Raw genomic sequence first — 22,261 nt, 5'->3', positions numbered from 1 at the left:
AGCGATCCACAAGGAGTGAAAGCACAGCTCAAGATCTCCATAGGCCTACGGTAGCCAACTGAGTTCAGCCCCTGGTAGTGGCTAACTAGTCACTTCCTCCTAAAGAGCTTTAGAAACAACTTGATTTATAACAGGAGGAAACATCAATATGTCTCATATAACACATCCCCTAAATAAATAATCTAAAGAAAATTTCAGATATCTGATACGACTCTTTACTTGCTAATATTTTATACTAATTTATTCCAATATTATTTTTTGAAAACTCTACTGTTAAAAAATTATAGTTTTGATCTCTAAAATTCTATTACCTATCATTCTCCCCCACTTATAAAATTTATTAAATTATAAATAGATTTCTCTGGATTTTTTTCATGGGCATTTTCTTCTTCACGAGTAGTGGCGGCATTTTGATGCGATCTTGGAATTGCCTTGGATTCTAGTTCGGATTTTACCCGTTTTTATTTATGTCAACAAAGTTGACGGGGCTCTTTTACGTGGGTTGGGCTGCTTATTGCTGGTTTTCAGATTTGTTTTATTGTTGGACCATTATGTAATGGACCATTGTCTGTGATCAAGCATAATTTAGCCACATTTTTATTATATTTATTACTGTTTATTTACACATTTTTCTAGCTTAATTTGTGTTTTTGTCATGTTTTTGCAGAAAAGGAAGAAATTGGAAAGTTGGAGAAAAAGTGAAGAAAAAGCTGGAAAAGTGATTGGGTCTGAGTGATTTGGCCAAATCACTCGCAGGAACTGGCCAAATCACTCGCAGAGACAGAGACAGAAACTGGACTGAACCCCAGGAAGCGATTGGGGCAAAATGAGCAAGTGATTTGCCCAAATCACTCGCAGGATTTGCCCAAATCACTTTAATAGCAGAAAATACAGCAGAGGCGGGAAAAGAGCAGAAATTAGAAATTCAAAGAAAAGAAGTCCAAGTCCACTTCAAACACCACAAGATCAGTCCCAAGAGCCACGCCCTTCACTTAGAGAGTTCTATTCTCAATCAAACACAAAATTCAAAGAGGAATCAAAGACTACAAAGAAGACCAAATCAAATTGAGATTACAAAACCCTAATCAAATTGGACTTGGGACTCTCCAGCTATAAAAGGGCAGCATCAAAGGCAACTCATCATCTCTTTCAGCATCTGCCATCCTCGGAAATTCTCCAGCAACACAGCAGAAACTTTCCTTCTTTCTTTTCTTCTTTATTTTTGTATTTTAGTCACCATGAGTGGCTAAATTCATTATTTTCTAGTTGAAGTTGAGAATATTCAGATTTGTGATGAATTGGGAGGTTTAATACTCCATTGTTGAACTCTTGCTTGTTTCAATATTTATGCAATCTGATCTTTTCCATAATTATTACTTTGCTTTTAGAATCAATAAGGGCCCATTGCTTTTAAATTGCTTAAGTGATAAATTGTTTGAATGATTTAGGTCCGTAATTGCTTAAATTGTTTGAACATAAATATAATCAGTTGCATAACCTAGCCTTGACCACGCGGTTGGCAAGGATAGAATTGGGTTTCTCTAAGTCTTAATGCGATCAACGGTTGTTCGATGCTAAATGCCCCAAGGACGTTCCTTGGCAACTTGTTGATCAGTGTTTGATTAGCGAACGTTTCCTAATCAAACTAGAACTAAGGAGGAATTTGGATTGTGAGAAGCGTCTTCCACAACCAAAACTGATTTATTGAAATCAAATAGGAGTCTTTAATAATCAATGATCAATTCTGAACAAACTGAATTAGGCTCACACTTCAGCTAGAATCTCTTTCCCATTGATATTCTCACTTATTTAAATTATTCTTCTCTTTTGCTTTTAGCTTTTAACTCATCAAAACAAACCCCCCTCTTTTACTTATTTGTTATTACTTGCCTTAGTCATTATTAGGAAGATACTTGGTGTCAATTCCCTGTGGTTCGACCCTATTGCCACTATCTGCAAATTTATTTGTTGATTGATAATAGGTTATTTTTTACGGCTTCGACAACCGCTTATCAAAAATTGGCGCCGTTGCCGGGGACTTGATTTAAACTAACGTATTTTCCTTTTGTGACCAGGGCTGATCGTAAAGAAGCTCTTCTTTACGATCCAGAAATTGAACGCACTGCCAAGACCTTACAAGCATGGCTACGGTAAGTATGTCTTTTCTCTCTTCTCAAATTTCTGAACTAACCTCTATGGTGAGAAATTATGGTATAGGTCAAGCCCAACAACTTCAACAAGCACATGCATTTGAAGGATTCTACGGACAGCCAAGACATAATCCCTACCTTGACACATACAATACAGGATGGGGAGACAATCTGAGCTACGGCTATACAAGGACAGACCACTACCATGACTACCAAAGAGATCTGCAATACAATCCATGTTGGGGGGACAATCCGAATTATGGCTATGCAAGGGCTGACTACTACCAAAACTATCAAGCCCAAGCAACACCTCAAAACTCCAATATGGAACTTGAAGAGATGGTAAGGAAATTGGAAATTTCTGAAAAAATTCTCCAACAGCAAGTGGATCAAGCGGTCAACTCAGTGGATGCATACATATTAAGAAGAGAGGAAGAGCTTCAAGATCTATGGGACAATGACGAAGGTTCTCAAGAAACAGACCGAGCTGTTGAGTCTGCTGCACAAATCACCATTACACTTGAATCTGAACCAGCTACTGCCCAAACAACACTTGTTGAAGCTTCTGCCATCCAAGAGACAACAACTACTGTCAAAAATTCAGACTTTGCTGCTGTCCAACCTACTGCAAATAGAGACAGCAGTTGCTGTCCACCTGCTAAAAATTCCACAATTACATCAGCAATTGCTGAACCTGCTGTCCAAAAATCAGCAAGTGCTGAATCTGCCACCATTACATCCCTTGTTGCTGTCCAAACACCAGCAACCTCAGAAATTGACACCACTGAACCAGAAGTTGTTGCACTCGCTGAACCAGCAACATACACCACTCAAACAGCTCCTGAACAGCCAGCAAAGAAGCAACAAGTGGGACAAATGGCTTCATCCTTGAGTAAGCTTGAATCTCAAGGGAAGCTACCCTCCCAAACTGAAATAAATCCAAGACAAAATGTTAGTGCCATCACATTGAGGAGTGGAAAAGAGTTGCAAGATAGCAAGGTTGAAAAATTGAAGAAACAGGTCATGGAAGAAAATCTGCCAGAAAGTGATCAGGGCAGTGATTTGCCCAAATCACCCAGACGATCTGCCCAAATCATCTGCGGTAATCTGCCCCAATCGCCAGAGAAGACAAACTTGACAGAAAGTGATTTGCCCAAATCACCAAACGATTTGCCCAAATCACCAGATCAGGCAGAACCCAGTCAAGGGCAGAAACAGCAACCAGCAGATAAATTCAAGGTACCTCCTCCCTTCCCCAAAAGATTTGCAATGTCTCAAAAAGAAAAAGAGGAGAAAGAAATACTTGAGACCTTTCGCAAGGTGGAAATCAACATTCCCCTACTTGATGCTGTAAAGCAAATTCCAAGGTATGCTAAGTTCCTCAAAGAGCTATGCACCAACCGAAGGAAACTTGCTGAACGTGAAAAGGTGAGTGTGGGGGAGTGTGTCTCAGCTGTTATTCAAAGAAAAATTCCAGTCAAATGCAAGGATAGAGGGATGTTCGCTGTTTCATGCAAGATAGGCAACGTGGGGATAAAGAAAGCCATGTGTGACCTTGGAGCTTCAATCAATGTCATGCCCCTTTCCATTTTTAACTTGTTGAATGCAGGTACACTCAAGGGCACCAGCATTGTGATCCAATTGGCTGATCGATCCATCGTCCATCCCAAGGGAGTGCTAGAAGATGTGTTGGTGCAAGTGGACCAACTAGTCTTCCCAGCTGATTTTTATGTCATTGACATGGAGGAGGATAAGGGCAAAATCACCTCTGACATCTTACTTGGAAGGCCATTCTTGAGCACAGCAAGAACCAAAATTGATGTGCATGATGGCACATTAACCATGGAGTTTGAAGGGGAGATTATCAAATTCAATGTTTATGAAGCTATGAAATTCCCTAAAGATGTTTCTCCTGTTTATGGCCTTGATGTCATTGATGACTTGAGCCAAGAAGTCTTTGATTTTGATCTAGAGGAAACACTCCATGCTGATTTGTGCAAATATGAAGAGATGGACAGAAACCGCTCAGAGACAGACCAGACAGTGATGTGGGCAGTTTCTGAGAGTGATCTGCCCAAATCACCCAGGCAATCTGCCCAAATCAACCAGCAGACAGAAATGACAGAAGGTGATTTGCCCAAATCACCCAGGCAATCTGCCCAAATCAGTGAGCAGACAGAAATGACAGAAGGAGATTTGCCCAGATCACCGGATGATTTGCCCAAATCAACAGGAAATCTGCCCCAATCAACCAGCAGACAGCAGGCTGAGACAAAGACAGAAAGTGCACCAGATTTAAAGCCCCTGCCAGATCACCTCAAATATGCCTACTTGGGGGCTGAAAATACACTTTCAGTAATTATTTTCAACCAGCTCAGCCAAGAAGAAGAAGAAAAGCTCCTTGATATGTTAAGGAAACACAAGAAAGCAATTGGGTGGACCTTGGAGAACGTAAAAGGCACCTCAAGACCCTTTGGTGGAGGCTCATCTCACCAGAATCAAGGACGGAATGCAGCATATGGAGCACTTGTTGCAGCTGCTGGTGGACCATTTTTCTGCCCACAGACCATGACAGCCAGTGATTTGGCCAGGTGATTTGCCCAAATCACCTGCTCAAATCACCCACATCCCAGGCAGTCCCTTTCCTTCTCCTTATTAATTTTTTCATATTTATGTTTAAACATTGAGGACAATGTTTGGAATAGGTGTGGGGGTACTGTTAGGTTCTTTATGCATTGATTTCATCATCTTTTGCTTTCTACTTGTGTCTTTTTGCTTCTTTTTGCATCTTTTTGCCCCATAAACACACACCAAAATTTTTTCTTTTTTCACACATTTTTTTTCACACACACACAGAATTTTGACTTAGCTTTTGCTCTACTCAGCATAGATAACAAGGTTAAAAGAGCTTCCTATCTCATGACCCCATTGATTATCCAACCCTTTAAACCTAAATTGAACCATGCACAGTGTGTAGCCTTTACTTAGGAAGTTTTTCTTCTTGAATTGAGTTCTTGAAACTGCTGTGGCCAATAGGAAAGGAAAATAAAATACATGCAATAAAAGTTAGTGTAATTCTCTTTGAGTTGATTTGCCCAAATTGATATAAAAAGGAAAAAGAAAAAGAAAAACTCAGCAAATCAAAAAGCACAACCTGTTCCTATGATCTAAGGCTATGAACTGAGCTAATAGTCACTTGGACAAGTGACCAACTGAGTAACCGGAGGTGTATTACCCATGTGCACCGTCGCGTAAAAAGGTTGGTGACTTTTCAAGCATAAAATAAAGTTTCGATGGTCTAAGATTATGAACAGAGCTAGTAGCCACTTGGACAAGTGACCAACTGAGTAACCGGGGGTGTATCACCCATATGCACCATCGCGTAAAAAGGTTGGTGACTTTTTCAGGCAAGGATAAAAAGTGCTGGTAATTAAAAATGCTTAAAATAGGGCAAGTCACTCTTAAGGGATTGCATTAAACCTAATATAAATTAATAAGCATGATCAAATAAAAAACTTTCCCTTGGCCATGGTGAGCGATAGGAAACAAGGAAAGAAGGGGACAACCTTAGTACATGCATCCTACACTGTAGTGTTTCAATTTAGGAGTCTAGGGGGGGCTGATTAAGTGGTACTTAGGCTCAAAAGAAAAAGGAGCTTGATTGACTAAGTTGTTTGTTGCTTGAGGACAAGCAAAAAGCTAGGTGTGGGGGTATTTGATCAAGCATAATTTAGCCACATTTTTATTATATTTATTACTGTTTATTTACACATTTTTCTAGCTTAATTTGTGTTTTTGTCATGTTTTTGCAGAAAAGGAAGAAATTGGAAAGTTGGAGAAAAAGTGAAGAAAAAGCTGGAAAAGTGATTGGGTCTGAGTGATTTGGCCAAATCACTCGCAGGAACTGGCCAAATCACTCGCAGAGACAGAGACAGAAACTGGACTGAACCCCAGGAAGCGATTGGGGCAAAATGAGCAAGTGATTTGCCCAAATCACTCGCAGGATTTGCCCAAATCACTTTAATAGCAGAAAATACAGCAGAGGCGGGAAAAGAGCAGAAATTAGAAATTCAAAGAAAAGAAGTCCAAGTCCACTTCAAACACCACAAGATCAGTCCCAAGAGCCACGCCCTTCACTTAGAGAGTTCTATTCTCAATCAAACACAAAATTCAAAGAGGAATCAAAGACTACAAAGAAGACCAAATCAAATTGAGATTACAAAACCCTAATCAAATTGGACTTGGGACTCTCCAGCTATAAAAGGGCAGCATCAAAGGCAACTCATCATCTCTTTCAGCATCTGCCATCCTCGGAAATTCTCCAGCAACACAGCAGAAACTTTCCTTCTTTCTTTTCTTCTTTATTTTTGTATTTTAGTCACCATGAGTGGCTAAATTCATTATTTTCTAGTTGAAGTTGAGAATATTCAGATTTGTGATGAATTGGGAGGTTTAATACTCCATTGTTGAACTCTTGCTTGTTTCAATATTTATGCAATCTGATCTTTTCCATAATTATTACTTTGCTTTTAGAATCAATAAGGGCCCATTGCTTTTAAATTGCTTAAGTGATAAATTGTTTGAATGATTTAGGTCCGTAATTGCTTAAATTGTTTGAACATAAATATAATCAGTTGCATAACCTAGCCTTGACCACGCGGTTGGCAAGGATAGAATTGGGTTTCTCTAAGTCTTAATGCGATCAACGGTTGTTCGATGCTAAATGCCCCAAGGACGTTCCTTGGCAACTTGTTGATCAGTGTTTGATTAGCGAACGTTTCCTAATCAAACTAGAACTAAGGAGGAATTTGGATTGTGAGAAGCGTCTTCCACAACCAAAACTGATTTATTGAAATCAAATAGGAGTCTTTAATAATCAATGATCAATTCTGAACAAACTGAATTAGGCTCACACTTCAGCTAGAATCTCTTTCCCATTGATATTCTCACTTATTTAAATTATTCTTCTCTTTTGCTTTTAGCTTTTAACTCATCAAAACAAACCCCCCCTCTTTTACTTATTTGTTATTACTTGCCTTAGTCCTTATTAGGAAGATACTTGGTGTCAATTCCCTGTGGTTCGACCCTATTGCCACTATCTGCAAATTTATTTGTTGATTGATAATAGGTTATTTTTGACGGCTTCGACAACCGCTTATCAGTCTGCTTCCTCATTTTCCTCTCGAGGTATTCTTTGAAATTTGATGGCAACACCCTTGCTCCTGAGCTCGGCTTCTATAGCTTTTACTTCTGTCAGGTAATTCCACATGGTCGGGTCTCTGGCCTGATATGCCCCAGTTACCTGATTAATCACCAGCTGGGAGTCACTATTCACCTCGAGATCGGTTGCCCCTACTTCCATTGCCACCAGCATCCCGTTTATTAGGGCCTCATACTCCGCCACATTATTGGAGGCCTTGAATTCTAGGCGCAAGGCGTAGCAAACCTTAAATTCTTCAGGCCCCTTGAGCATTATTCCAGCGCCACTGCCCCCCGCGCTTGATGCCCCATCTACATATAGCTTCCATTTGAATTCTTGCAAAGGCTCTCCCTCGCTTCCCTTCTCCAACACTTCTGAAGAAGACTCTTCCCGCTTTTCGTTGAATGTACATTCTGCTATGAAGTCGGCAAGGGCTTGAAATTTTATAGCTGTCCGAGGTTGATACTCTAAGCAGTAGGGGCTAATCTCTACGGACCAAGCCAGCATCCGGCCTGAGGTTTTTGGCCTGTGTAGAATCTTCTTCAGGGGTTGGTCCGTCATCACTATACCTTGATGGCTTTCCAGGTAGACCCTAAACTTTCGAAATACCAGCAACAGAGCATACGCCACCTTTTCAATGTTCAGGTATCTAGTCTCGGCACCCTTAAGTACCTTACTGACGTAAAATACCAGCTTTTGTTCTCCTTCGTCTACCCTTATCAATACTGCACTAATCGCTTGTTCAGAGGCTGCCAAGTATATCAAGAGTTCCTCTCCTTCCAAGGGGCTGCTGAGCACATGAGGGGAGCTGAGGTAGCTTTTGAGCTCTTTGAAAGCTTCTCGGCAGTCTTCTGTCCATTCGAAGTTTGGCACTTTCCTCAACTTCTTGAAGAATGGTAAGCACTTTTCTGCCGACCTTGACATGAATCGATTAAGCGCCACTACTCTCCCGGTTAGTCTCTGGACGTCCCTCATACAGGTCGGTTCTGACATATTCAGTATGGCCTCTACCTTCTCCGAATTGGGCTCAATGCCTTTTCCACTCACCATGTACCCAAAGAATTTTCCTCCCCTGATAAAAAAGGCACATTTCGCTGGGTTCAGCTTCATTCTGTACTAATCTAATACTCTGAATACCTCCCTCAAATCTGCCATGTGCTGTTGGAAAGTTAGGCTCTTGACCACCATATCGTCCACATAAACTTCTACGTTTCTGCCGATCTGATTTTTGAAGACATTATTGAAGTTCTACGATACTTTTTTAATGTCCGCAGAGACAGAGACAGAAACTGGACTCAGAGACAGAAACTGGACTGAATCCCAAAAAGCGATTGGGGCAGATCGAGCAAGTGATCTGCCCAAATCACCTTGACAGCAGAAATTGACAGCAGAGGTGGGAAAACAGCAGGGAACCGAATTTCGAATTTTCAGAAGTCCAAATCCAACTAAATCACTACCAACACAATTCCAAAAGCCACGAAAGAGTTTCTCACCTAAAGAATTCCAGTTGCAATTAAATTCAACATCAAAAGAGGAATCACAAGCCAAATTAAAAAGGGATTTCAAAACCCTAGAAGGATGGAATTCTTCAGCTATAAAAGGGTAGCCTCCAAACCAGCAAAGGCATATCTCATTTTCAGCAATTCTGCAGAAAAATACAGCAGCTTTTCTTCTTCTTTTCTTTCTTCTTCCTTTTGTGATTTTGTCCACCATGGGTGGCTAAATCCATTCTTTTCTAGTTGAAATTGGTGAATTTCAAATTTGTGATGAATTGGGAGATTTAAATCTCCATTGTTAAACTTCTATTTATTTTCAATATTTATGCAATTTGATCTTTCTATAATTGTTGCTTTGCTTTTAGAATCAATTTAGGCCTATTGCTTTTAATTGCTTGAGTAACAATTGTTTGAATAATTTAGGTCCGTAATTGCTTAGATTATTTAAACACACATTTAATCAAGTTGCATAATCTAAACTTAACCACGCAGTTGGCAAGGTTAAAATTAGGTTTCTCTAAGTCTTAATACAGTTAACAGTTGTTCGATGCTAAAAGCCCCAGTTGTTCGATGCTAAAAGCCCCAAGAACGTTCCTTGGCAACTTGTTAACTAGTGTTTGATTAGCGAACGTTTCCTAATCAAACTAGAACTAAGGAGAAATTTGGATTGTGAGAAGTGTCTACCACATCCTAAACTAATTTATTGAAATAAATAGGAGTATCGAAAAGATCAATGATCAATTCTAAACAAACTGAAATAGATCCATTCTTCAACTAAAATTCTTCTCCTATTGAAATTCTCATCTTTTTCTCTTTTAATTACTTGTTATTTACTTATCCAAGTCATTAATAAGAAAATTCGTAGTGTCAAATCCCTTTGGTTCGACCCTATTGATACTATCTGCAAATTTATTTGTTGATTGATAATAGATTTATTTTTTACGGCTTCGACAACCGCTGTCAATAACCAAAATCTCAAGAAATTCATTTGTACCAAAAACGACAAGAAGAGTCATATCAGCTAAAATTCTTGGTATCACTTCAGTTCAAGGGGTCTGATGCATATGTAGGAAGAACCAATTGGGCACATTAACAAAATCTATTTCAATTTCTCACAGATAGCAGTTACATACGAATGATGTTATTTTACCTGATTGTAACATGCAATAAGATGACTGACTTTCCAAATGCATATTTTTGTGAATAGCATATCTCATTACTTACAATGCAAATTCATAGAACAGAGCATAGGCAATTACCTTTGTAGGCAAATTGAGTGCAGCAGTGTACTCATACTCGTGTATGACCCATTGGGTGGCTTTAGGATTATGGAAAACCAAGGTTCTCTTTGTTCCGATCTCCTCATCACTATCTTCAGGCGTGACCGAGCGCAGGTCACCTGTGCCTTTCCAATATCCATCCTTAGCCTTCCTTTTAGCTTGGCCTCTATTATTGTGATACAGACGAAGACAAAAGAAATACCAAACTTTATCCCGAGAATTGTTCATGGAAAGACCTATACAAACATATGTCATCGTTAATTATGTATGAAAAGAAAACAAAAAAATAAAATAAAGAAAAAATAACAAATGTATATAATTACCTGGTAGATCCCTAGGGTCATAATCGCATACTTGAACCTCGCTGATGTCCAAGCCATATATAGGATGACCAAGCCTCTTCCGCTTCAAATAATAATCAACCAGTTCTTCATCAGACGGGTGGAATCTCCATCCAACCGGCAAGTTTTGAGAGTCTGACTGTGGTGGACATGTCATGCCTTTGAAACAAAAACAGAAAAAGGAAATTAGTGGGAAAAGAAAGAAACAGCAATTCAATAGAATAAGAAAAAATTAGACCTCACTCACCGGAGGAGTTGTTATCCGTCATTTTTCCTAAATCAGGAAGCAAAGAAGTATCCGGAACTGAAATGGAAGAGAGGAATTGTTGTCTCGCGGAAGAGGAAGCACTAGCTGTACTAGTGGAAGTGAGAAAAATTTCAGCCGAATAGAGAGAAATGCGAGAGACGAAACATCAGTACTCACTAGTCACTACTCTCAGTTCCAGCAACTTGTTCCAGGGGTAGTGATGACTCACTCACTCACTGTTCATCTTACGTCACCCGCTTCTTCAGGAAGGGAAGTGAAACTATTGGACGAAGAGTGATCGTCGCTCCCAGTCCTCTACCCGCGGAAATTACCATGTTTTTCAATTATTTATTTATTTTTTTGGTTGGAGGTCCCCTTGTACTTCTTTTTCATATTATTTACAAATATTAATTAATAAAATTGATTTTACATAATAAAGCCGTGCAACTCAAATAGTGAACTATCAATATAAGATAAGATTATGTTGTAAAAATCAGATTTAAACCAAATTATGAGATGTGAATATGAGATAAAGTTACCTGAGAAGAATCAAATTCAAATTAACTCATGAGTTTTCAATATGAGATAAGATTATATGAAAAAGATCAAATATATAGAAAAGAGATAGAAAAGAGATAAAAGACCACATATATAGAAAAGACAATTCATCTCGAAAAATAAAAGATTTAGACATTTTAAATACCTGAATTATCATTAAAGACTCTCCTTTTTCATAAGTGTCTATTAAATCTCTTAAAAAAATACTATATTGCTAATTCAAGTAAATATATAATTATTTAATTGGATTAATACATATAATAATTAGTATATTCATTTATATCGAGTAATTAATTGATTTGGTTTAAATAATTCGTTTACTATTATTGATCAAGTTTGAATTTTTTTTTTAAAGTAGTTAATTAATTAAATCTACATATTTGATGAAATTATTAATTAACTAGAAATTAATTTAAGTGTTATGCGCATTAATTTAATCATAAGTAATAAATGATAAAATTCATTTATTTGAACACTGTAACTAAACGATGAATAATTAAATAAATTATCATTTTAATCAATGATAAACTCCAAATCTCTCCATTTTGATTATCGAAATCTTTAATCTGATTATTTATTTTATCATCCAAATATTTTATTTCTTTAATTTTTTAAAATCAATTTATCTGTAAATTCTTTTAAATCAATAAAAAATTCAGTTTTAATTGACGAATTCAACGCACGTCACTCTTCTACTGTTTCGTTGTGGGAAGGGGTGGGGGAGGAGAAAGCATAATAATTTCTTATGAGGGGCAAGCACACTTAGAGGGGACTAGCAATCCCAACGACAACTTTGCTTTTGCGAGCAGTCCGTATCGTCTCAGTAAACTTGCTTGATCCTATCATATCTGAAAAAAAGGAAAAGCAAGTAAGAAAAATAATTCAAAAAAAAAAAAGACAGAAAGAGAAGTATCCTTATTTTAAGTCTGGAAAGCGCCTTTGCCAAGGTTGGAAAAGTTGGACGAGTGAGGACCCCGGGTTTGATTTGCCTGCTGATGACTCTACTAAGAAAAAATAGCATTCCTTATTACCTGAATGATGTCTATTTTCTTTAAGGCTTTAGCCATCGTTAAGAGAAAGGCTAAATATTTGTCCTCCTCCCTCCTTGTACAGACCCATCCTTCTTTAATTCCACCCAAAAATACCAACTTGTTTGAAGACGCCCAATACACCCGATGTCCGACGGTGAAGGACCGAAAATCTATTTTTCCATCATTTTAAAGAGGAAAGCATTTGGTAAAAAATGGTTAAGTATTTTTTACTACAGAAGTACCAAAACTCTTCATTTTTACAGATACTCAGCTGGTACAACTAGGAGAAAAGTATTGCATTCGGTTCGATATGATTATTGAAGTACATGAACTGAAAGATACAAGGATTCTCTGGCTATTAAAATGAAGCTGGGCAATCGAAAATTTGTGAAATCAAAGGACCTTCAGAAAAAATGGTCCAAAGAGAATTGGAGAACTGCCTTCATCTGCTCCTCAAACACAATGATAGTGTCCTCAACAGGGATCCAATCGTTGACATGGATGTGGGGAGAAGGCGCCGAGACTTGGAAAGTCTCGAGGAATATGGTAACTATCATACGTCTGCTTCCTCATTTTCCTCTCGAGGTATTCTTTGAAATTTGATGGCAACACCCTTGCTCCTGAGCTCGGCTTCTATAGCTTTTACTTCTGTCAGGTAATTCCACATGGTCGGGTCTCTGGCCTGATATGCCCCAGTTACCTGATTAATCACCAGCTGGGAGTCACTATTCACCTCGAGATCGGTTGCCCCTACTTCCATTGCCACCAGCATCCCGTTTATTAGGGCCTCATTCTCCGCCACATTATTGGAGGCCTTGAATTCTAGGCGCAAGGCGTAGCAAACCTTAAATTCTTCAGGCCCCTTGAGCATTATTCCAGCGCCACTGCCCCCCGCGCTTGATGCCCCATCTACATATAGCTTCCATTTGAATTCTTGCAAAGGCTCTCCCAAGCTTCCCTTCTCCAACACTTCTGAAGAAGACTCTTCCCGCTTTTCGTTGAATGTACATTCTGCTATGAAGTCGGCAAGGGCTTGAGATTTTATAGCTGTCCGAGGTTGATACTCTAAGCAGTAGGGGCTAATCTCTACGGACCAAGCCAGCATCCGGCCTGAGGTTTTTGGCCTGTGTAGAATCTTCTTCAGGGGTTGGTCCGTCATCACTATACCTTGATGGCTTTCCAGGTAGACCCTAAACTTTCGAAATGCCAGCAACAGAGCATACGCCACCTTTTCAATGTTCAGGTATCTAGTCTCGGCACCCTTAAGTACCTTACTGACGTAAAATACCAGCTTTTGTTCTCCTTCGTCTACCCTTACCAATACTGCACTAATCGCTTGTTCAGAGGCTGCCAAGTATATCAAGAGTTCCTCTCCTTCCAAGGGGCTGCTGAGCACATGAGGGGAGCTGAGGTAGCTTTTGAGCTCTTTGAAAGCTTCTCGGCAGTCTTCTGTCCATTCGAAGTTTGGCACTTTCCTCAACTTCTTGAAGAATGGTAAGCACTTTTCTGCCGACCTTGACATGAATCGATTAAGCGCCACTACTCTCCCGGTTAGTCTCTGGACGTCCCTCATACAGGTCGGTTCTGACATATTCAGTATGGCCTCTACCTTCTCCGGATTGGGCTCAATGCCTTTTCTACTCACAATGTACCCAAAGAATTTTCCTCCCCTGATGAAAAAGGCACATTTCGCTGGGTTCAGCTTCATTCTGTACTAATCTAATACTCCGAATACCTCCCTCAAATCTGTCATGTGCTGTTGGAAAGTTAGGCTCTTGACCACCATATCGTCCACATAAACTTCTACGTTTCTGCCGATCTGATTTTTGAAGACATTATTGAAGTTCTACGATACTTTTTTAATGTCCGCAGAGACAGAGACAGAAACTGGACTCAGAGACAGAAACTGGACTGAATCCCAAAAAGCGATTGGGGCAGATCGAGCAAGTGATCTGCCCAAATCACCTTGACAGCAGAAATTGACAGCAGAGGTGGGAAAACAGCAGGGAACCGAATTTCGAATTTTCAGAAGTCCAAATCCAACTAAATCACTACCAACACAATTCCAAAAGCCACGAAAGAGTTTCTCACCTAAAGAATTCCAGTTGCAATTAAATTCAACATCAAAAGAAGAATCACAAGCCAAATTAAAAAGGGATTTCAAAACCCTAGAAGGATGGAATTCTTCAGCTATAAAAGGGTAGCCTCCAAACCAGCAAAGGCATATCTCATCTTCAGCAATTCTGCAGAAAAATACAGCAGCTTTTCTTCTTCTTTTCTTTCTTCTTCCTTTTGTGATTTTGTCCACCATGGGTGGCTAAATCCATTTTTTTCTAGTTGAAATTGGTGAATTTCAAATTTGTGATGAATTGGGAGATTTAAATCTCCATTGTTAAACTTCTATTTATTTTCAATATTTATGTAATTTGATCTTTCTATAATTGTTGCTTTGCTTTTAGAATCAATTTAGGCCTATTGCTTTTAATTGCTTGAGTAACAATTGTTTGAATAATTTAGGTCCGTAATTGCTTAGATTATTTAAACACACATTTAATCAAGTTGCATAATCTAAACTTAACCACGCAGTTGGCAAGGTTAGAATTAGGTTTCTCTAAGTCTTAATACAGTTAACAGTTGTTCGATGCTAAAAGCCCCAGTTGTTCGATGCTAAAAGCCCCAAGAACGTTCCTTGGCAACTTGTTAACTAGTGTTTGATTAGCGAACGTTTCCTAATCAAACTAGAACTAAGGAGGAATTTGGATTATGAGAAGCGTCTACCACATCCTAAACTAATTTATTGAAATAAATAGGAGTATCGAAAAGATCAATGATCAATTCTAAACAAACTGAAATAGATCCATTCTTCAACTAAAATTCTTCTCCTATTGAAATTCTCATCTTTTTCTCTTTTAATTACTTGTTATTTACTTATCCAAGTCATTAATAGGAAAATTCGTAGTGTCAAATCCCTTTGGTTCGACCCTATTGACACTATCTGCAAATTTATTTGTTGATTGATAATAGGTTTATTTTTTACGGTTTCGACAACCGCTATCAATAACCAAAATCTCAAGAAATTCATTTGTACCAAAAACGACAAGAAGAGTCATATCAGCTAAAATTCTTGGTATCACTTCAGTTCAAGGGGTCTGATGCATATGTAGGAAAAACCAATTGGGCACATTAACAAAATCTATTTCAATTTCTCACAGATAGCAGTTACATACGAATGATGTTATTTTACCTGATTGTAACATGCAATAAGATGACTGACTTTCCAAATGCATATTTTTGTGAATAGCATATCTCATTACTTACAATGCAAATTCATAGAACAGAGCATAGGCAATTACCTTTGTAGGCAAATTGAGTGCAGCAGTGTACTCATACTCGTGTATGACCCATTGGGTGGCTTTAGGATTATGGAAAACCAAGGTTCTCTTTGTTCCGATCTCCTCATCACTATCTTCAGGCGTGACCGAGCGAAGGTCACCTGTGCCTTTCCAATATCCATCCTTAGCCTTCCTTTTAGCTTGGCCTCTATTATTGTGATACAGACGAAGACAAAAGAAATACCAAACTTTATCCCGAGAATTGTTCATGGAAAGACCTATACAAACATATGTCATCGTTAATTATGTATGAAAAGAAAACAAAAAAATAAAATAAAGAAAAAATAACAAATGTATATAATTACCTGGTAGATCCCTAGGGTCATAATCGCATACTTGAACCTCGCTGATGTCCAAGCCATATATAGGATGACCAAGCCTCTTCCGCTTCAAATAATAATCAACCAGTTCTTCATCAGACGGGTGGAATCTCCATCCAACCGGCAAGTTTTGAGAGTCTGACTGTGGTGGACATGTCATGCCTTTGAAACAAAAACAGAAAAAGGAAATTAGTGGGAAAAGAAAGAAACAGCAATTCAATAGAATAAGAAAAAATTAGACCTCACTCACCGGAGGAGTTGTTATCCGTCATTTTTCCTAAATCAGGAAGCAAAGAAGTATCCGGAACTGAAATGGAAGAGAGGAATTGTTGTCTCGCGGAAGAGGAAGCACTAGCTGTACTAGTGGAAGTGAGAAAAATTTCAGCCGAATAGAGAGAAATGCGAGAGACGAAACATCAGTACTCACTAGTCACTACTCTCAGTTCCAGCAACTTGTTCCAGGGGTAGTGATGACTCACTCACTCACTGTTCATCTTACGTCACCCGCTTCTTCAGGAAGGGAAGTGAAACTATTGGACGAAGAGTGATCGTCGCTCCCAGTCCACTACCCGCGGAAATTACCATGTTTTTCAATTATTTATTTATTTTTTTGGTTGGAGGTCCCCTTGTACTTCTTTTTCATATTATTTACAAATATTAATTAATAAAATTGATTTTACATAATAAAGCCGTGCAACTCAAATAGTGAACTATCAATATAAGATAAGATTATGTTGTAAAAATCAGATTTAAACCAAATTATGAGATGTGAATATGAGATAAAGTTACCTGAGAAGAATCAAATTCAAATTAACTCATGAGTTTTCAATATGAGATAAGATTATATGAAAAAGATCAAATATATAGAAAAGAGATAGAAAAGAGATAAAAGACCACATATATAGAAAAGACAATTCATCTCGAAAAATAAAAAATTTAGACATTTTAAATACCTGAATTATCATTAAAGACTCTCCCTTTTTCATAAGTGTCTATTAAATCTCTTAAAAAAATACTATATTGCTAATTCAAGTAAATATATAATTATTTAATTGGATTAATACATATAATAATTAGTATATTCATTTATATCGAGTAATTAATTGATTTGATTTAAATAATTCGTTTATTATTATTGATCAAGTTTGAATTTTTCTTTTTTAAAGTAGTTAATTAATTAAATCTACATATTTGATGAAATTATTAATTAATTAGGAATTAATTTAAGTGTTATGCGCATTAATTTAATCATAAGTAATAAATGATAAAATTCATTTATTTGAACACTGTAACTAAACGATGAATAATTAAATAAATTATCATTTTAATCAATGATAAACTCCAAATCTCTCCATTTTGATTATCGAAATCTTTAATTTGATTATTTATTTTATCATCCAAATATTTTATTTCTTTAATTTTTTAAAATCAATTTATCTGTAAATTCTTTTAAATCAATAAAAAATTCAGTTTTAATTGACGAATTCAACGCACGTCACTCTTCTACTGTTTCGTTGTGGGAAGGGGTGGGGGAGGAGAAAACATAATAATCTCTTATGAGGGGCAAGCACACTTAGAGGGGACTAGCAATCCCAACGACAACTTTGCTTTTGCGAGCAGTCCGTATCGTCTCAGTAAACGTGCTTGATCCTATCATATCTGAAAAAAAGGAAAAGCAAGTAAGAAAAATAATTCAAAAAAAAAAAGACAGAAAGAGAAGTATCCTCATTTTAAGTCTGGAAAGCGCCTTTGCCAAGGTTGGAAAAGTTGGACGAGTGAGGACCCCGGGTTTGATTTGCCTGCTAATGACTCTACTAAGAAAAAATAGCATTCCTTATTACCTGAATGATGTCTATTTTCTTTAAGGCTTTAGCCATCGTTAAGAGAAAGGCTAAATATTTGTCCTCCTCCCTCCTTGTACAGACCCATCATTCTTTAATTCCACCCAAAAATACCAACTTGTTTGAAGACGCCCAATACACCCGATGTCCGACGGTGAAGGACCGAAAATCTATTTTTCCATCATTTTAAAGAGGAAAGCATCTGGTAAAAAATGGTTAAGTATTTTTTACTACAGAAGTACCAAAACTCTTCATTTTTACAGATACTCAGCTGGTACAACTAGGAGAAAAGTATTGCATTCTGTTCGATATGATTATTGAAGTACATGAACTGAAAGATACAAGGATTCTCTGGCTATTAAAATGAAGCTGGGCAATCGAAAATTTGTGAAATCAAAGGACCTTCAGAAAAAATGGTCCAAAGAGAATTGGAGAACTGCCTTCATCTGCTCCTCAAACACAATGATAGTGTCCTCAACAGGGATCCAATCGTTGACATGGATGTGGGGAGAAGGCGCCGAGACTTGGAAAGACTCGAGGAATATGGTAACTATCATACTGATCAAGCATAATTTAGCCACATTTTTATCATAATTATTGTTGCTTATTTACACATTTTTTAGTTTAATTTATGGTTTTTATCTTGTTTTTACAGAAAAGGAAGAAATTAGAAAATGGGAGAAAAAGTGCAGAAAAAGTACAGAAGGATGATTTGCCCAGTGATTTGCCCAAGATCACCAGCTAAACTGCTCCAATCACTGCACAGATCAAGCTAAAGCAGAAACCCGGAGGCAACAGACAGCAGTGATATGGGCAGTGATTTGCCCAAGAAACTCGAAGATCACTGGCCAAATCACTCGCAGAGACATAGAGGATTGACTCACAGAGAAGCGATCTGGTCAGTGATTTGCCCAATCACTTGAAGAAACTGGTCAAATCACCGGGCAAATCACTTCGACAGTAGAAAATACAGCAGAGCGGGAAATTGTTCAGGAAACCGAATTTCAAGTTTTCAGAAGTCCAAATCCAACTCAATCACTACCAAAACAATTCCAAGAGCCACGAAAGAGTTTCTCACCTAAGGAATTCCAGTTGCAATTAAATTCAACATCAAAAGAGGAATCACAAGCCAAATTAAAGAGGGATTTCAAAACCCTAGAAGGATGGAACTCTTCAACTATAAAAGGGCAGCCTCCAAACCAGCAAAGGCATCTTCTGCTGAGGGATTGAACTCGCCAGAAACTCTCCAGCATCTTCCTTTTTCTTTTCTTTTCATCTTTTTGTGTATTTAGTCCACCATGAGTGGCTAAACTCCTTCTTTTCTAGTTGAAGTGGGTGAATTTCAGATTTTGTGATGAATTGGGAGATTTAAATCTCCATTGTTAAACTTCTATTTAATTTCAATATTTATGCAATTTGAGCTTTCCATAAATATTACTTTGCTTTTAGAATCAATAAGGACCCATTGCTTTTAAATTGCTTAAGTAATATTGTTTGAATGATTTAGGTCCGTAATTGCTTAGGTTGTTCAAATACACATTTAATCAAATTGCATAATCTAAACTTGACCACGCGGTTGGCAAGGATAGAATTGGGTTTCTCTAAGTCTTAATGCAGTCAACAGTTGTTCGATGCTACAATGCCCCAAGGACGTTCCTTGGCAACTTGTTGATTAGTGTTTGATTAGCGAACGTTTCCTAATCAAACTAGAACTAAGGAGGAATTTGAATTGTGAGAAGCGTCTTCCACATCCAAAACTAATTTATTGGAATAAATAGGAGAGTTAAAGAATCAATGATCAATTCTAAACAATCTGAAATAGATCCATACTTCAACTAGAAGCTTCTCTCTTATTGATTTACTCATCTTTACATTATTGCTTTCTTTTGCTATTTAGTTTTAACTCATCAAATCAAACCCCCCTCTTTTAATTACTTGTTATTTACTTGACCTAGTCATTATTAGGAAAATCATTAGTGTCAATTCCCTGTGGTTCGACCCTATTGCCACTATCTACAAGTTTATTGTTGATTGTTTAATAGGTTTATTTTTGACGGCTTCGACAACCGCCTATCACATACAAACAATCTGCATCGCGCTCAGGGAGGACAGACGAGTTCTCACTGAGTAGACCACCCTCATTCTCTGGAATCTCCCTCAACGGAATGATAGGGGGCAATGCTCAAATGGGGCCATCAGAGAAGGAGTTAGAGAAAGAAATCCCATTAGGGGAAAGAAAAGAAGAGGTGTTGCTGTTCGTATTAAAGAAAAAGGAAAATATAATTACCATAGAAAAAGTAAGTTCGTAAGGAGCAAAAATGGAATGGAAGTTGCAAAGCAAGTTTATCTAAAAGGTTACAAAAGAGAGCAAAAATAGTATTTGGGAAAGACGAAGGGTTTTTATAGGATGGTTTTGACCGCAGATTTTAAATGTGACACGATAAGCATTACAGTTATCATTTAAAAGTTAGATAAGCAAAACGGCGTGAGCAATTAAAAATCAATATCAATCAATATTGAGGGGTCACGTGCCCCAAATCTCAATGAAATATATCTCTTTCAAATTTGAAAAATTAAAAACTAGCGAAGAAATATCTGATGTTACATAATAATTGTCTAAAATAAACCGTAAACTGTTTATACGAGATAGGGCTACGTGGCAATGACCAAATACGTAGGAAAGGCGGTCCATCCAGAGAAAAGAAAGTCCCGAACATCTCAAATACCCAGATCATTATCAAAAATACGTTCTTCCCTCGACATGGCGAGTCAAGACACAAAATTACTGTTATATGGTATAATTCAGTATATTCTCATTACGCCTGCAATTGCGGAATTATCTGTTCATTAGCTGATAATATCCCATATCAAGTAACCAGTCACATCACCACCGGACCATAAAAAAATATCATATTTACTTTCATCGTTCTACAATATAAAAAAATAATATAAAATTAAAATTAATTTCATTTTTTATTATTAAAGAAATACTAGCAACGGACTCACTATTATATTGAGTGTATTGCACTGTTACTTAAATATCTCTTTACAATAAAATTATTAAATTGGAAAAAAGTGCATACATATCTGAAAATTTTTTTTCCGTACATCCGGTTCAAAATAGACATCCGATTTAGTCACTTCTTGATTCAAATGTTAAAGCAGACACCCCTGGGCGAATAGGAAGAGAGAATTATTGGGACAACGCGAGGGGAAAATGTACGGCTAAAACCACATATGCTTAATTGCACATATAAGAGTGTCCAAACTACCACCTTTGCTTTGACAACAAAAAAAAAAACTGTCCAACCTACCACCTTTGCTTTGACAACCGAAAAACAAAAAATCATCTTTGGGGGCAAAAAAACAAAAAGTTTCAAACATGCCAAAGAGAAAACCAAAAAACAGCTCTTCTGGGGTTTAGCCCTTTCTAGGATTTTCCAAATCCACTGAAGCGTGGCTTCTTGTTTGTACCAGTGTCGATCAGCCATGATCCTTCCTTCTTCTTCAATCTTTTCTATCCTCAGCCCGTTTCTTTTTTTATGCCTTTTGGCATATGCATGATGGTCGCTCTGTTATGTTCAAGGATGACAGTTGAATACCTCAAACATTTCTCGACAAACCTAGAGTGAGAGATGACCATGACCCAAATATTATCTGGACATCACAACTGCTAAATCCTTCCACTAATTCTTGAAACACCATTGGGTAAGAAATAATTTTGTGGAGGAAGATGCTGATTTTATTTTATCGCTCCCTGTTGGTGTTTGCAAGCAAAACAATAGGTTGGTTTGGCACCATGAAAGACATGAAAGATACACGATTTAATTGGGATACTTCATTGCAAGACACCTTAGGAAGGCTTCTAAACAAGCAAACCTTGCAGCTTCTGAACCAAGTTCTTAACGGTACCTAGAATCATTCTGGAGGAAAACTTGGAAGCTTAGCCTTCCATCTAAACTATCAATTTTCCTCTAGAGTGCCCTTTCAGAAAAGCTTCCTACAAGCTTGGCAATTCACAAGCGTATACAGTATATACATCCGGAGTGCATGGTTTGTAGTCAAGTAGAATATATCAAGCATATCTTCCTAGAATGTCCTAAGGCTATAACAATCTAGTTTATATCTTTCTAATTCCGATCTACGCTCATTAGGGAATATTCTTTCATAGATAGTTAGAAGGAGATTAATTCAGCACTCAAAGAACATGAGGAGAGTCAAGATCTTATTTAGATGGCGATTTTTATCCTTTGCAGCCTATGAAAAGCTATAAATAATTTGGTATTCCGCCACATCCATCAACAACCACAAGACATTATTGCGTCGGCTCTCAACCATCAAGATAGGTTCAAGGCAGCTAATACCCCTTCTCCCCACCTCTTTAAGATCCTAATGTTTCTTCCCC

At 37.7% G+C, this 22,261-nt stretch overlaps 3 protein-coding genes across 7 annotated transcripts; all 3 read right to left on the bottom strand.

Annotated features, from left to right (window-relative positions):
- Window positions 1–9,930: 9,930 nt before the first annotated feature.
- On the bottom strand, window positions 9,931–11,028 carry LOC122723664 (NAC domain-containing protein 4-like). Of its 3 annotated transcripts, none has more exons than XM_043956602.1 (3): window positions 10,892–11,028; window positions 10,450–10,626; window positions 9,931–10,362 (listed from the first exon to the last, which is right to left on the bottom strand). In XM_043956602.1, the coding sequence occupies exons 2-3, from the start codon at window positions 10,622–10,624 to the stop codon at window positions 10,067–10,069; spliced, it is 471 nt and encodes a 156-aa protein (XP_043812537.1). In that variant the 5' UTR covers window positions 10,625–10,626; window positions 10,892–11,028; the 3' UTR covers window positions 9,931–10,066. The 3 variants fall into 3 exon arrangements, with proteins under 3 accessions (XP_043812537.1, XP_043812536.1, XP_043812535.1); XM_043956601.1 differs by having other exon boundaries at window positions 10,706–11,022; XM_043956600.1 differs by having other exon boundaries at window positions 10,715–11,022.
- A 1,828-nt stretch (window positions 11,029–12,856) lies between these two features.
- On the bottom strand, window positions 12,857–14,011 carry LOC122723635. Its single transcript, XM_043956428.1, has 3 exons — window positions 13,913–14,011; window positions 13,398–13,493; window positions 12,857–13,294 (listed from the first exon to the last, which is right to left on the bottom strand). The coding sequence occupies exons 1-3, from the start codon at window positions 14,009–14,011 to the stop codon at window positions 12,857–12,859; spliced, it is 633 nt and encodes a 210-aa protein (XP_043812363.1).
- Window positions 14,012–15,481: 1,470 nt separating this feature from the next.
- LOC122723659 (NAC domain-containing protein 4-like) lies at window positions 15,482–16,602 on the bottom strand. 3 transcript variants are annotated; one of them, XM_043956569.1, is made up of 3 exons: window positions 16,266–16,602; window positions 16,001–16,177; window positions 15,482–15,913 (listed from the first exon to the last, which is right to left on the bottom strand). In XM_043956569.1, the coding sequence occupies exons 1-3, from the start codon at window positions 16,285–16,287 to the stop codon at window positions 15,618–15,620; spliced, it is 495 nt and encodes a 164-aa protein (XP_043812504.1). In that variant the 5' UTR covers window positions 16,288–16,602; the 3' UTR covers window positions 15,482–15,617. The 3 variants fall into 3 exon arrangements, with proteins under 3 accessions (XP_043812504.1, XP_043812505.1, XP_043812506.1); XM_043956570.1 differs by having other exon boundaries at window positions 16,257–16,601; XM_043956571.1 differs by having other exon boundaries at window positions 16,443–16,601.
- Between the last annotated feature and the right edge of the window lie 5,659 nt (window positions 16,603–22,261).

This window comes from Manihot esculenta, chromosome 5, assembly GCF_001659605.2.
Source record: "Manihot esculenta cultivar AM560-2 chromosome 5, M.esculenta_v8, whole genome shotgun sequence".
Classification (NCBI taxonomy): domain Eukaryota; kingdom Viridiplantae; phylum Streptophyta; class Magnoliopsida; order Malpighiales; family Euphorbiaceae; genus Manihot; species Manihot esculenta.
The sequence above is the reverse complement of the archived record's forward strand: the minus strand, read 5'-3'. Positions and strand labels throughout refer to the sequence as shown.